This window comes from Eptesicus fuscus, chromosome 8 (genome assembly GCF_027574615.1).
Source record: "Eptesicus fuscus isolate TK198812 chromosome 8, DD_ASM_mEF_20220401, whole genome shotgun sequence".
NCBI classification, from domain to species: domain Eukaryota; kingdom Metazoa; phylum Chordata; class Mammalia; order Chiroptera; family Vespertilionidae; genus Eptesicus; species Eptesicus fuscus.
This window is the reverse complement of record NC_072480.1, coordinates 80,387,003-80,401,597: the sequence shown is the minus strand read 5'-3', so window position 1 is coordinate 80,401,597 and position 14,595 is coordinate 80,387,003. Positions and strand designations below refer to the sequence as shown.

Sequence of the window (14,595 nt, the reverse complement as noted above, 5' to 3'; positions counted from 1 at the left end):
ATTTCAGTACAGCAGGGCATAAAGATATATCAATTGCCTCTTCATTGAAATATGAGGACCAGTATTTATGGTATTGATATCTAAATCAGTATGCAACTCCTGTAACAATGTATAACTTTGTGTGTGTGGGAGGCTTCTACTACACTATAATACATTGGATTATGACTAACTGCAGATATTTCCAACCTACCCCTAACTGTGGTGATATTTTCTTTCTTAAATTGGTTTCCATTTTAAAACAAGTATTTGTTTTATTACTCAATTGGTGATTCCTGTTATTGAGTATTTTCTTTCATAAGATTATTTTATTCTTTATAAACACTTGTGATGCCTGGTGGAAGTTATAAATGTTAAAAATTGGGAGAATTATTCATAGGAATGTTCATTTAGTTATGGGAATTCTTACCAAAGCCATATGGATCAGAAGTTAAACAGTCTAATTTGTTATCACTGATATTTTTTCATCAGTCTCTCAATGACTACAATAATGTTCTACTTTTTTTCTTTTTTAGGTTCTTTATTGTTTAAAGTATTACATATGAATCCTTTCCCCCCATTTCCTCTCCCTATTCATTCTATCACCTTTCTGCAAATGCTCTCACCCCACTTACTGACTGTGTTCATGGGTTACACTTATATGCATGCATACAAGTCCTTTGGTTGATCTCTCCCCCGCTTCTTCCCCCACTGTCTCCCCTTGCCTGTGAGGTTGGATTGTCTGTTCAATGCTTCTATGCCTCTGGATCTATTTTAGTTCACCAGTTTATGTTGTTCACTATATTCCACAAATGAGTGAGATCGTGTAATATTTATTGTTCTCCTACTGGCTTATTTCGCTTTGCATAATGCTCTTCAGCTCCATCCATGCTGTTGTACATGGTAAGAGTTCCTTCTTTTTTACAGCAGCATAGTATTCCACTGTGTAGATGTACCACAGTTTTTTAATCCACTCATCTGGTGATGGGCACTTAGGCTGTTTCCAAATCTTAGCCATTGTAAATTATGCCACTATGAATATAGGGCTACATATGTCCTTTCTGATTGGTGTTTCTGGTTTCTTGGGATATATTCGTAGAAGTGGGATTACTGGGTCTAATGGGATTCAATTTTTAACATTATGAGGAAACTCCATATTGTTTTCCACAGCAGCTGCACCAGTCTGCATTCCCACCAGCAATGCACAAGGGTTCCTTTTTCTCTACATCCTTGTCAACAATTGTCATTTGTTGATTTGTTGTTGATGGCCGTTCTGACAGGTGTGAGATGATACTGCATTGTCATTGAGATTTGCATCTCTCAGGTGATTAGTGACTTTGAGCATGTTTTCATATGTCTTTTGGCCTTCTGTAAGTTTTCTTTTGTAAGGGGTTATTTAGGTCCTTTGCCCATTTTTTTAAAATTTCTTTATAGATTAAGGTATCACATATTTGTTCTCATCCTCCCATTCCCATCCCACACCCCACCCCACACATGCCCCCATCCCCCTGTTGTCCTTAACTGTTGGTTAGGCACATTTGCTTGCACACAAGTCCTTTGGTTGACCTTTGCCCATTTTTTGATTGGATTTTTTATCTTCCTTTTGTTAAGATGCATGAGTTCCCTATACATTTTGAAAATTAAAAACTTATTGGATATAACATTGGTAAATATGTTCTGCCATGTTGTGGGCTTTCTTGTTGTTTTGTTGATGGTTTCTCTTGCTGTGCAGAAGTTTTTTTATTTTGATATAGTCCCATTTGTTTCTTTTCTTCATAGTTTCCTTTGTCCTAGGTGCTGTATCAGTAAAAATATTTCTATGACATATGTCTGATATTTTTCTGCCAATGGATTCCTCTAAGATTTTATGGTTTCTTGTCTTATGTTTAAGTCCTTTATCCATTTTGAGTTTAATTTTGTGTATGGTATAATTGGTGGTCTAGTTTCCTTTTTTTTTTTTTGCATATATCAAATTTTTCCCAAATCATTTATTGAAGAGACTATCTTGATTCCATTGTATGCTTTTGCTACCTCTGTCAAATATTAATGGAGTGTAATGGCTTGCGTCTATTTCTGGGTTCTCTGTTTGGTTCCATTGGTGTATATGTCTATTCTTGTGCCTGAACTAGGCAGTTTTGAGAGCAGTGGCTTTGTAATACAGCTGGATATCTGCTATTGTGATCCCTCCAAGTTTGCTCTTCTTTGTCAGGATTGTTGTGGCTATTCGGTGACTTTTTTTATGCCAGTTGATTTTTTCGGAGCATTTGTTCTGAAAAGTATTGGTATTTTAATGGGGATAGCAATGAAACTATAAAATTCTTTGGGTAGTATAGACATTTTAATGATTTGATTCTACCGATTCATGAGCATGGTATATTCTTCCATTTTTCTTATGTCTTCCTCTATTTTTTTTTCAAGGTCCTGTAATTTTCCGACCACAGGCCTTTTACCTGCTTAGTTAAGTTTATTCCTAGGTATCTTAATTTTTTTGTTGTAATGGTAAATGGGATTATGCATTTAGTTTCTCTTTCTGTAAGCTTGTTGTTGTATGAAAAAAGCCATAGATTTCTGAGTATTAATTTTTTATGCTGCTACATTGCCAAATTAATTTATTCAGTCTAATAGTTTTTTTTTTCTTTATGGAATATTTGAGGTTTTCTATGTACAATATCATGTCATCTATGAATAATGACAATTTTACTTCTTATTTTCCAATTTGGATGCCTTTTATTTATTTCTTCTTCTTTTTAAAATATATATTTTTATTAACTCCAGAGAGGAAGGGAGAGGGAAAGAGAGTTAGAAACATCAATGAGAGAGAATCATTGATTGGCTGCCTCCTGTACACTCCCTACTGGGAATTGAGCTAGCAACCCAGGCATGTACCCTTGTCTGGGATCAAATCCACCCTGATCTGGGGCCCCCTTCAGGGCAGGCCAGCTGGTTCCCACCTGTGCACTAGGCCTCTATCCTAGTTTCTAGAATGCTTTTATTTTTTCTTTGATTTCTTTGGTAACCCAATCATTGTTTAATAGCTGCTATTTAGCCTACATGTGCTTGATTTTTTGGAGCATTTAGGGGAAGGGAGGGAGGCCTCTGCTGGTGGTGGCATCAGGCGTCCAGGGGAAGGGCGGGAGTACTCAGCTGGCAGCTGGAAGCCGCTAGGGATCCTACCAGTGCACAAATTTCATACACTGGGTCTCTAGTTTTGAATAATATAACTATCACTAGGTGCCCGGTGAATGAAATTTGTACACTGGGGAAGGGTCTCTCAGCCCAGCCTGCCCCCTCTAACATACTGGGAGCCCTCAGGGGATGACCTACTGATGGCTTAGGCCTGCTCCCCCTTGGGAGAGGGCCCAAGCCGCAATCTGGCCTCCCTTTGTGGGAGGCGACCGGGCTGATCAGGGTAAGGCGCCAGCCCCATCACCCTGCTGCTTCAGCCACTGCCAGTCACTGCAGCTGCCAAGGAATTTTCACCAACACGGACTCCAGTCCCTTCTCCATGAAAAAATGACAACTTTCTTTAAGCATTTTCAAGATGTGTCTTTCATAGGATATGATATTTCTTTCTTTATTTTTCTTTTGATCCTCACCTGAGGATATGTTTCCATTGATTTTTTTCCCCTTCCCTCTGATCCCAGGCTTGGCCCCTTCCCAAGCCTAAAGCCTCCACCCCAGGCTTTAGGCTTGGGAAGGGGACCACCCCTGCCCCACCTATCGCAGGCTTGACCCCTTCCCAAGCCTAAAGCCTCTGCCTGATGGCCAGCTGGGAGTGACCTGGGTGCCGAGGAAGTTCTTGGGACCCAGGTATGTATGCAAATTAACTGCCATCTTTGTTGGGTTAATTTGCATACTCACTCTGATTGGCTGTGGGCATAGCAGAGGTACAGTCAATTTACATGTTTCTTTATTATTAGGTAAGAAGATATTATATGACATCTGCCTTTTGTTCAGGAATTTCCTGGTATATAATTTCATATTTTTAATATTTCTATGTCTTTGAAATCTAGGTGTTTTAAATTTAATTTGCACAAGGTATCTTTTTTTATAGCCTTTCCTATTTGTGGTATTGATAATTTGTGATTATTGACTCATTTACACATCATACTTTTATTTCTTTATTCTTACTTTTCACATATTTAGCCTTAAAAAGGATAACTTTCACTCATACCACACTCAAGCTGCAGTGTATAAATTTACAATGTGGTTTAGTGAAAAGTTCATATACAAATAAATGCCAATGTGAAAACATAGCATTTTAGGGAGTTAAGAGAATAGAATCATAGAATCCCTTTGTCTATTTCAGAGAATTGTCATCATTAGATTTTATGTTTTGTTAGGAATCTTCTGCAGACTTGGTGAAGATTATTAAAACTCTGAAACTGCCACTTTTTATGCTCTTCTCAAACACTTTTAAATGTGTGTGAAAAAAAATCAATATGAAGGATTTCAGAGAAAATACTATAATTTTTGTTCTCTTAAAGGAGTATATATTATTAAATTTGCTCACTATTATGGTACTCAGAGCTCTGTGTTAGACCAAAAGACTTAGTAGTTTAGTTAGAGACTTGATTCAGGTTCTTACTCTTAGTATTTATACATTCTTGGAATGTTAAATTTTAACCCTTAATTTTTACATCTGTAAACAGGAAGATAATCAGAATCTCATCATTTTAATATTATTTATTAATATTTAAATACTGAATGTTTATGTCTAAAACTTCTTAAGCATTTGATAAATCTTAATCTTCTGCTTTTGTCTTTCACTTAGTCACTTATTATAGTATTTCATATCTATTGAAATGTGATATCTTAGTAATTTTCACTAGTGATTAAGACATATAACTTGTCTTTCAGTATGATTATATGGGCTCTGAAGTGGCTGTTGCAACTGAGAAAATTGTCCATATCTTTGGTCTTGTCAACACTGTAAGTGTTTACGTTTTGTATTCTAAATAAGAAGCATTCTCATTTATGCAATATCATTATTTATAGGAATAGAATTAATATTTTTATAAAAGTATAGTCCTACCAACCTGTTTCACTTCCCATGGGTTTCATCTCCAAATTACAGTAAATTGAATATATTAGCATTTCTGTATAGAGATGTAATGTTATATCTGTGATTGTCTAAACTGTATATCATGCATCTTCTGTTTTCAGATGTTTTCCCAGCTGGAACTGACTGTTATGTTAACATCTTTGGAGATCTGGTCAGATCAAAATAAGGTTTTATGTACTGGGGATGCTAATGAACTACTACAAAGATTTGTGTCCTGGAAAGAAAACAATTTGTTTCAGAGGTCCCATGATATGGCATTCTTGTTGATGTAAGTTCCTTATTTGCTTTGAAAATATGGTTTATCAAATTATTTTATATATTAGCTATCAAAACTACATATAAATGTTAAGTATAATGACAAAAAAGAATGTATGAGCACAATGTTGGCAAGTGCAAATAAAAATATCAGATAACAAGGTAGCATAACAAATCATGGTCGGCCATTATTCTCAGAGTGGACTATTTACCTGTGGAAATGTAATGAACTGGAAATTATGGGAAGTCTTGGGATATACATGGGCCTCTGAGTTTTTAAAGATTTTCTTAGATGCAAATAACTGAAACCATCATTTTAAGATTAAATAAAATATAGTAAGTTAAGAGAATGCAATAATTGTATACAAAGCTTGTCACAATCAACAAGATTAAAATGGTAATGTGCTCACCTCTGGTATTCCTGTATTGACCTAAGTTGTAGCTATTTAATTACTTGCAGTATACCTTTCAAGGGATTGCGCATAGATTTTTGTTTTAATAATTTAATTATTTTAGATTTTAAGAACTCATAATTCTGAAGTCTGAAAGAATTATAGAATACACGTACATCCTGTAGAATCTAAGGTGAGGTTTGGGAATTTAGGAGCAACTTTAACTAAGAACTAAAATGAATGAGGACAGTTTGTACACTCTATTTCTCTTCTTCATATTCTATCTCTCTATTTGTCCCCCAATGCAACATTTTTATATGCTTTAAAGGTTTCACTATGTGAAAATCATGGCAGTAATACCTCCTGACTATTACAACCTAAAAGTATATCCACCCAGAAGTGACAACAGTGGTGATTAAATGTTTGTAAGGATTGGACACTGCAGTGTTCTGGGAAGTGTATCAAATAATGTTGAAGCGTTTCTTAGAACTTAACTTTGTAGAAACTACATGAGGTTACCCAAATACAAAAGTGATGAAATGCATTGTAGTTGATATATGAAATATTCACATTTTAACAAAAAGAGCTTTATTGAGGAATCCAATTCTTAAAAAGTCATTAAGTTATTAATGATTTAAAATGCACTTATCCTCAATACAATTTTTATTATTTAGTTATAGGGATTATCCAAATTATGTGGGAGCAACATATCATGGAAGGGCATGCGATCCAAAACTTGCTGCAGGAATTGCTCTGGTATGCATTTTATTCCAATCTCTTCAGTAGTTATGTACCCTGTTGAAAGTTAATATCCACTTCAAGGAGAAAAAGTACATGTAGTATATCTACCACAATAGTTTGACAGAATTTTAGAAGTGGTTTTTTTTTTATATAGATTATGGAAACTCAAATGGTGTAATACTAAAAATGGTTTTTATTATGGTTAAATACATATAAAATATAGTATCTTAACTATTGTAAGTACATGGTGCAGTAGTGTTAATTTCTTTACATTGTGATAAGCTTATCTGCAGAGCTTTTCATCTTTCATAACTGAAACTTTGTACCCTTTGAGCAAAATGGCCCTATTTTCCAAATCTTCTAGCCCCTGACAACCACCATTATACCCTCTGCTTCTCTGAGTATGACATTTTTACATTCCATGTATAAGGGAAATCATGTAATATTTGTCTTTTCCTGACTTATTTCACTTAGGATTGTATTATCTTGCTACACCCATGTTTATGCAAAGGCAGGATTTTATTATTTTTTGGCTGAATAATATTTCATTTTGAGCTACCTTTGCATATCTGTATATATAAAAGCATAATATTCAAATTGACAAGACAGGCCAACGACCGCTTGCTATGATGTGCACTGACCACCAGGGGACAGACACTCAACACAGGAGCTGCCCCCAACCCTCAGGCCCCAATCGCCCTGTCATGGGCCTGCTGGAAAACCTCTTGGCCCCTCCTCCTGGCTTGTAGGCTCTGATCGCCAGATGGGGAACAGGGAACCATGGATGGGTGGAGGTGTACGTGGGTGGCGCCAGACCAAGGTGGGTGCAAGCAAGTGGGGCCTGATTGCCTCACTGGTCACCCCACACACAGATGGCGACCAGCGTTGGCGGTGGGGACTGGGGCCAGCTGCAGGCAGCTGGGGAAGATTGGTCCTAATCACAGGCCAGGCCTAGAGACCCTACCGGTGCAGAATTTCATGCACCGGGCCTCTAGTGGTATAATATAGGGGTATATAAGTATGCATATGTGTCTGTTTTTGTAATTGTGTGTGTGTGTAACATTTTCTTTATCCATTCATCTGGCAATAGACACTTAGGCTATTTCCATACCTTGGCTATTCTGAATAATGCTGCAATGAAAGGGCAATGCAGATATCTCTTCTATTTCAAATATGTTTGATATATACTCAGAAGTGGGTTTCTGGTGTCATATGGTAATTCTATTTTTAATAATTTAATAACTGCTTACAATAGTTGATAATCTCAGCAGTTTATATTGCACATGAAAACATCACCAACACTTGTTATTTTCTCTTTGTTTTTTATCCTCACATGACCCGATGACATGTTTATTGATTTGAGAGAAAGAAAGGAAGTGAGACAGAGAGAGAGAGAGAGAGAGAGAGAGAGAGAGAAATTGATGTGAGAAAAAAACATTTATTGCTTGCTGACTCAAACCCAAAACCTTGGTATATTCCCTGACTGGGAATCTAACCTGCAACCCTTTGGTGTATGGGATGATGCTCCAACCAACTGAGCCACCCAGCCAGGGCATTGTCTGGAATTTTAAATAGCAGTCAGCCTAATTGATATGAGATGACAGCTCATTGTGGTTTTCATTTGTATTCCTCTGATTATCTTTTCATATGCCTTTTGGATTTTTGCATATCATCTCTGGAGAAATGTCTATTCAAATCTTTAGTACATATTTAAATTGAGCTATTTGATTTTTGTTGCTAAGTGGCAGGAGTTCTTTATATAATGGTTTTTAACCCCTTATCAGATATATGATTTGAAAATATTTTCTCCCATTCTGTAGGTTGCTTTTACACTCCATTGATTTTGCCCTTTGAAACACAAAACGTTTAAGTTGGGTGTAGTCCCATTTGCCTATTTTTGCTCTTGTTGCCTGTGCTCTTGGCATTATATCCAAGAAATTATTGTCAAACTCAATGTCATGAAGATTTTCCTCTGTGTTTTATTCCATTTGTTTTGTAGTTTGGGTCTTACCTTTAGATTTTTAATCCATTTAGAGTTACCTATTGTATATCTTATCTAATGAAAGAGTAATATGCAAATTGATCATACCTCCACTACACCCACCAGCCACGACCACCAGCCACGCTCACCAGCCAGTCAGAAGCAAATAAGCAAATAATCCCAACAAAGATGGCTGCGCCACAGAGAGCAGGCGGGAGGCTTGGGTTTCCCCGGCAATGGAGGACGCCAAGCTCTCTGCCTGCCCTGGCACGCCTAGGCTTCCACTCCAGGCTACAAAGTTTCAATTATAGATGATACATAAATCCCAAAAGAAATGGCTGCCACCACGGAGCAAGCAGGAGGCTTGGCTCTGCTCCAGGCTGCAAAGTTTCAATTGTAGAAAATACATAAATCCCAGATACCAGGGCCTCCGCTTGGGTTGCCAAGGGGTGCGGCCAGCCTGCAAACCACCACAGGCCCTTTGCCCAGGCAGACCCACACCCCAAGGGACCACCCACCCTGATCCAGGACACCCTTAAGGGAAAACCAGCTGGCCCCCACCCATGCACCAGGCCTCTATCCTATCTAATAAAAGACTAATATGGCCTAAACCGGTTTGGCTCAGTGGATAGAGCGTCGGCCTGTGGACTGAAAGGTCCCGGGTTTGATTCTGGTCAAGGGCATGTACCTTGGTTGTGGGCACATCTCCAGTAGGGGGTGTGTAGGAGGCGGCTGATCGATGTTTCTCTTTCATCGATGTTTCTAACTCTCTATCCTTCTCCCTTCCTCTCTGTAAAAAATCAATAAAATATATTTAAAAAAAAGTGTTATGCAGATTGACCATCACTCCAACATACAAGATGGCTACCCCCATGTGGTCAAAGATCCTGCCCACATGTGGACACAAGATGGTCAGCAGGGTAGGGCAGTTGGGAGGGACCAGGCCTGCAAGAGAGGGCAGTTGGGGACAATCAAGCCAGCAGGGGAGGGCAGTTAGGGTTGACCAGGCTGGCAGAGGAGGGATGTTGGGGGTGACCAGGCCTGCAGGGAAGGGCAGTTGGGTGGGACCCAGGCCTGCAGGGGAGAGCAATTGGGGGGGACCAAGCCTGCAGGGGAGGGCTTTTAGGGGTGACCAGGCCTGCAGAGGAGGGCAGTTAGGGGCAAACAGGCTGGCAGGGGAACAGTTAGGCATCAATCAGGCTGGCAGGGGAGTGGTTAGGGGGTGATCAGGCTGGCAGGCAGAAGTGGTTAGGGGCAATCAGGAAGTTAGGCAGCCAAGCAGTTGGGAGCCAGCAGTCCTGGATTGTGAGAGGGATGTCCGACTGCTCATTACAGGCAATTGGACATCCCTCGAGTGGTCCTAGATGGGAGAGGGTTCAGGCTGGGCTGAGGGACATCCCCCTCCATGCATGAATTTCATGCACCAGGCCTCTAGTGGTATAATATAAGGGTCCAAGTTTATTCTTTTCTGTATTGGTATTCATTTTCCCATCACCATTTATTGAAGATAATTATCTTTTTTCCATTCAGTATTCTTGTTGAACAAATTATCTTTTCCTCATTCTGTGGTCCTGGTAACCTTTCCGTAGATAATTTGAACATATACTGTATGTGAAGGTTAATTTCTGGGCTTTCTATTCTATTTCAATGATTTATATATTTATCTTTAAGTCAGTACCACACTGTTTTTTATTACATTAGCTTTTTATTATATTCTGAAATCTGTAAATGTGGTTCTTCTACTTTGTTCTTCTTTTTAAATATTATTGAGATTCCATATGAATTTTGAGATTATTTTTCTTTCTAATTCTACCAGAAAATGCTTTTTGGATTGTTGTGGGGATTGCATTGAATATTAAGATTGGTTTGGTTAGTAATGACATCTTAACAATATTATATCTTCCATTTGTGGATGGAGACTTTTCATTCAATTGTGTTTTCTGTATTTTCTTTCAGCAATATTTTGCAGTGTTCCATGTACAATTCTTTCATCTCCTTGTTTAACTTTGTTCCTAAGTATTTCTTTCTTTTTTTGATGGGATTATAACTCCCAATTATTTTCTTTTTAAAAACAGAACATGATTATATTTTAGTATACAACATTTGTACAACCAAAAAATAAAAACAAACAAGAAATCACTATGTTAAAGTAATAAAAAACATGGTATATCATTTGCATTGCATGACCAATTGTTGACATCTTTAGTCTTAAAAAGCTTCTAGGAACCAGTAACAAAGACATTAATAATCAAGGTATTGGAGAAAAATAAAATAATACAAAAGACAATTAAAAAATAAGAATGTATGATGATTCAGATAAACAATGACAGAAGAATAATTTGTGTATAATATCACACTGTCAAAGAATAAAAACATTACCTAATATTTTTTAGTTTCGAAAAGTTTTGTACACTTTCAACACTCTTAAGCAATAACTTGAAGACCAATTGATGAGGAATTTCTACAGTTAGTGGAAAAGATACAGTTTTAATTCAAAATATAAATTCACGATATCCTCAGCCATAGGATATACAATTAATTGAAATTATTTCAATTTATCAGTTGAACAATTTCAAAATGAGTTGCGTAATAGCCAATGTATGGCCCAAAACATTATTTGGCTATCAATCTCATTTTCAGCCCAACCCAAAAGGATGTGCACAAAAATCCACTAAGAGTAAATAACAGCATAGGGAATCTAGTCCATGAAATTATGCTAATTATGTATGGTGTCAGGTGGGTATTAGAAAAATCTGGTGGAACATTTTGTAAAGTATATGGTTGTCTAACCACTATGCTGTATACCTGAAACTAATATAATATAATACTGAATTTAAATTGTAATTGAAATATAAAAAACAACAGTGTATAATACTGGGGAATAAAATTAAAAGGAAAAAATGCACTTGAAGTAAAACTATATGCTTAACAAATTTCTATATCCTCCAAAAATCTCAAAAGGATGATTTTTAACAAATCTACACTAATAAAAGAGACACATGCAAATTGACTGTCCCTCCACTATGCCCACCAGCCAATCAGGAGCGAGTATACCAATTAACCCAACAAAGATGGCAGCAACCATGGAGCTGGAGGGAGTAGGAGGCTTGGGTTGCCCCCTGTGACAGAGGAAGCCAAGCTTCCCGCCCACCCTGGCCTTCACTCAAGGAGGAAAAAAAAAATTTAAAAAAGGAGGGGGTTGGAGCCTGGGTCTCTGGGGACGACTCAGTTTTCCAGCTTCCCTGGCCTCCACTCAAGGAGGGGCTGGAGAGAAAAAAAAAAGGAGAGGCTGGGAGCCTGGGTTATTGGGGGTGTGTGACCTGCCTGAAAACGACCCTCAGCAGCTTAACCAGGCTGGCCAGGCACCCGAGCAGGGACCCTCACTCTGAAGGGGGTGTGGCCAGCCTGAAAACAGCCCTCAGCCCCTCACCCAGGCTGGCCATGCCCCCATGGGTTGAGCGTCCCTGCTTGGGGGCTTGGCCAGTCTGCAAACAGCCATCAGCCCCTCACCCAGGCTGGCCAGGCACCCTAGTGAGGATCCCCACCCTGAAGGGGGTGTGGCCAGCCTGAAAACTGTCCTCAGCCCCTCACCCAAGCTGGTCAGGCACGCCAGTGGGACCCCCCAACCTAAAGAGGCTGTAGCCAGCTTGAAAGTGGCCCTCAGCTCCTTACCCAGGCTGGCCATGCCTCCATAGAGTAAGATTCCCTACTGGGGGGCGTGGCCAGCCTGAAGAAAGCCATCAGCCCCTCACCCAGGCTGGCCATGCCCCCGTGGAGTAAGAGTCCCCGCTGCGGGGCGTGGCCAACTTGAAAACAGCCCTCAGCCCCTCACCCAGGCTGGCCATGCCCCCCCAGTGGGGACCCTCACCCCATGAGGGTGAGGCCAGCCTGCAAACCACCAGAGGCCCCTCGCCCAGGCTGCACCATGCCCCAAGGAAACCCCCACCTTGATCTGGGACACCCTTCTGGGCAAACCAGCCGGCCCCCACCCATGCACCAGGCCTCTATCTATACTAATAAAAGGTAATATGCTAATTAGACTGTTACACCTTCCAGGAGACCTTCCAGACATTCTTCTGGACAAAGCCAAGGTGGTAGTGTCAAGGTAGAGGCAGTTAGAGGTCAAGAGGGGAGGGGAGTTGTGGGTGATCAGGCTGGGATGGGATGGCAGTTGTGGATGATCAGGCCAGTGGGGGGGGACTGTTGGGAGTGATCAGGCTGGCGAGCAGGGGGGCAGTTGGTGGTGAGCAGACCAGGAGGGGGGCCAGCTGGGGGTGAGCAGGCCATCAGTGGGAGTCACTTGGGGGTGATCAGGACAGTGGCGGGGCAGTTTGGAGTGAGCAGGCCAGCAGGGAGGCACTTGGGGTGAGCACGCCAGTGGGGAAGGCAGGTGGGGGCGAGCAGGCCAGCAGGGGGTGCAGTTGGGGGCGAGCACACTGGCAAGGGGGGCAGTTGGGGTGATCAGGCTGGCCGGGGGGGGCGGGGGCTGTTGCGCATGAGCAGGCCAGCAGGCAGAGTGTTTAGGGGCAATCAGGCAGGCAGGCAGGTGAGCGGTAGGAGTCACCAGTCCCAATATTGCGAGAGGAATGTCTGACTACCAGTTTAGGCCTGGTCCCTGTAAACCAGCATTAGGACATCTTTTGAGGGGTCCCAGATTGGAGAGGGTGCAGGCTGGGCTGAGGGACACCCCCTCCAGCCCCTCCCCACCCCAGTGCATGAATTTCGTACACCGGGCCACCTGTGTATTATAAAATTAGCCTATCTTAAGTGAACTTAGGAACATGTGCACTTAGTACTCATGAGAGCACTGGTGTAAGGCCTTGCAATGACAATTCAGAGGCTTCCCTGTAATGATGTCTCCCCCAATCCCTCTCCTGGGATTCAGTCCAACATCAACAATGAAAACAGTCAACATGCCTGAGTACCATTCTCTCCATGACACACTTTAGGTCACTTTCAAACTTGAGATTTCTTAGTCTCATGCTTCTGATCTGCACGGAATGTCCACTGCATTTCAGATTATTCATTTTAAGTGTATGGATACACAATAAATTATTTTGATTTTATATCCTGCAATTCATTTATTAGTCTTTTATGTGAGATCTTTTGTGTTTCCTACATATAGGATCATGTCTGTTCTGAACACTGATAATTTTACTTCTTCCTTTCCAAGTTAAAAGTCATATATTATATTGCTTAATTGCTCTGGGTAAGTTTTTGAATATTAAATAGAAGTGGTGAGAGAGAGAACCTTATTTATTATGTTGAGGTAGATGTCTCATATTCCAATTTTCTTGAGGATGGTTTATCACAAAAAGGTGTTGAATCTTGTGAAATGAATCTTTTGCATTAGGTGAGATGATCATATGGATTTTACCCTTTATTGTGTGAAATTGGTATATTACATTGAAGATTTTCCTATGTTAAATAATTCTTGTATTTCAGCAGAAAACAATCTCACTTAGTCATGGTGTATAATTCTGGTAATATGATATTGAATTCAGATTGCTAGTATTTTTGTATTAATATTCATCAGGATATTGGTCTTCTTTTCTTCTTGAATATTTTGGTATCAGGGTAATGCTGGCTTCATAAAATAAGATTGGGAATATACCTTCTTTGATTCTAGGAAAGAGTTGGAGAGGAACTGGCATTACATCTTTGTAAAATGTTCTGTAGATATTACCAGTAAAGCCATAAGTTCCTGCGTTTTTTGTTGTTGTTGGCAGGTCTTTGATTACTGCTTCAGTTTCCTTACTAGTTATTTGTCTCTTCAGATTTTGTTTCTTCATGATTCAGTCTTGATCAGTTGTGTGTGTCCTTCCCTTCTAGCTTATTAATAACCTGAATGTAGAAAGGTATTGAGCTTTGTCTCAAATATAATGAATACAGTCATGCACCACATGTTATTTAGGTATACAAGGGACAGCTTCTATGATTTTGGTCACAGAAGATTATAATGGAGCTGACAAATTACCATCACCTAGTCAGATCATAGCTGTTGTAACTTCATAGCACAACACATTACTCATGTGGTTGTGGTGATGCTGGTGTAAACATACTGCACTGCCAGTTGTATAAGAGTGTAGCAGAACAGTTCTATACAGTGCATAATACTTGATGATGATAATAAATGACTATGTTACTGGTATATGTACTTACTATGCTATATCCTTTATCATTAT

General features: G+C 39.8%; 1 protein-coding gene across 2 annotated transcripts in view; it reads left to right on the top strand.

Moving 5' to 3' along the window:
- Positions 1-14,595, top strand: part of LOC103290323 (A disintegrin and metallopeptidase domain 3-like) — a 92,922-nt gene that overhangs the window by 37,627 nt on the left and 40,700 nt on the right. For both annotated transcript variants that reach the window (XM_054720316.1, XM_054720315.1), the window contains exons 8-10: positions 4,837-4,908; positions 5,143-5,309; positions 6,363-6,444. In XM_054720316.1, coding sequence (XP_054576291.1) covers positions 4,837-4,908; positions 5,143-5,309; positions 6,363-6,444 — 321 coding nt within the window. The remainder of the gene's footprint in view (positions 1-4,836; positions 4,909-5,142; positions 5,310-6,362; positions 6,445-14,595) is intronic.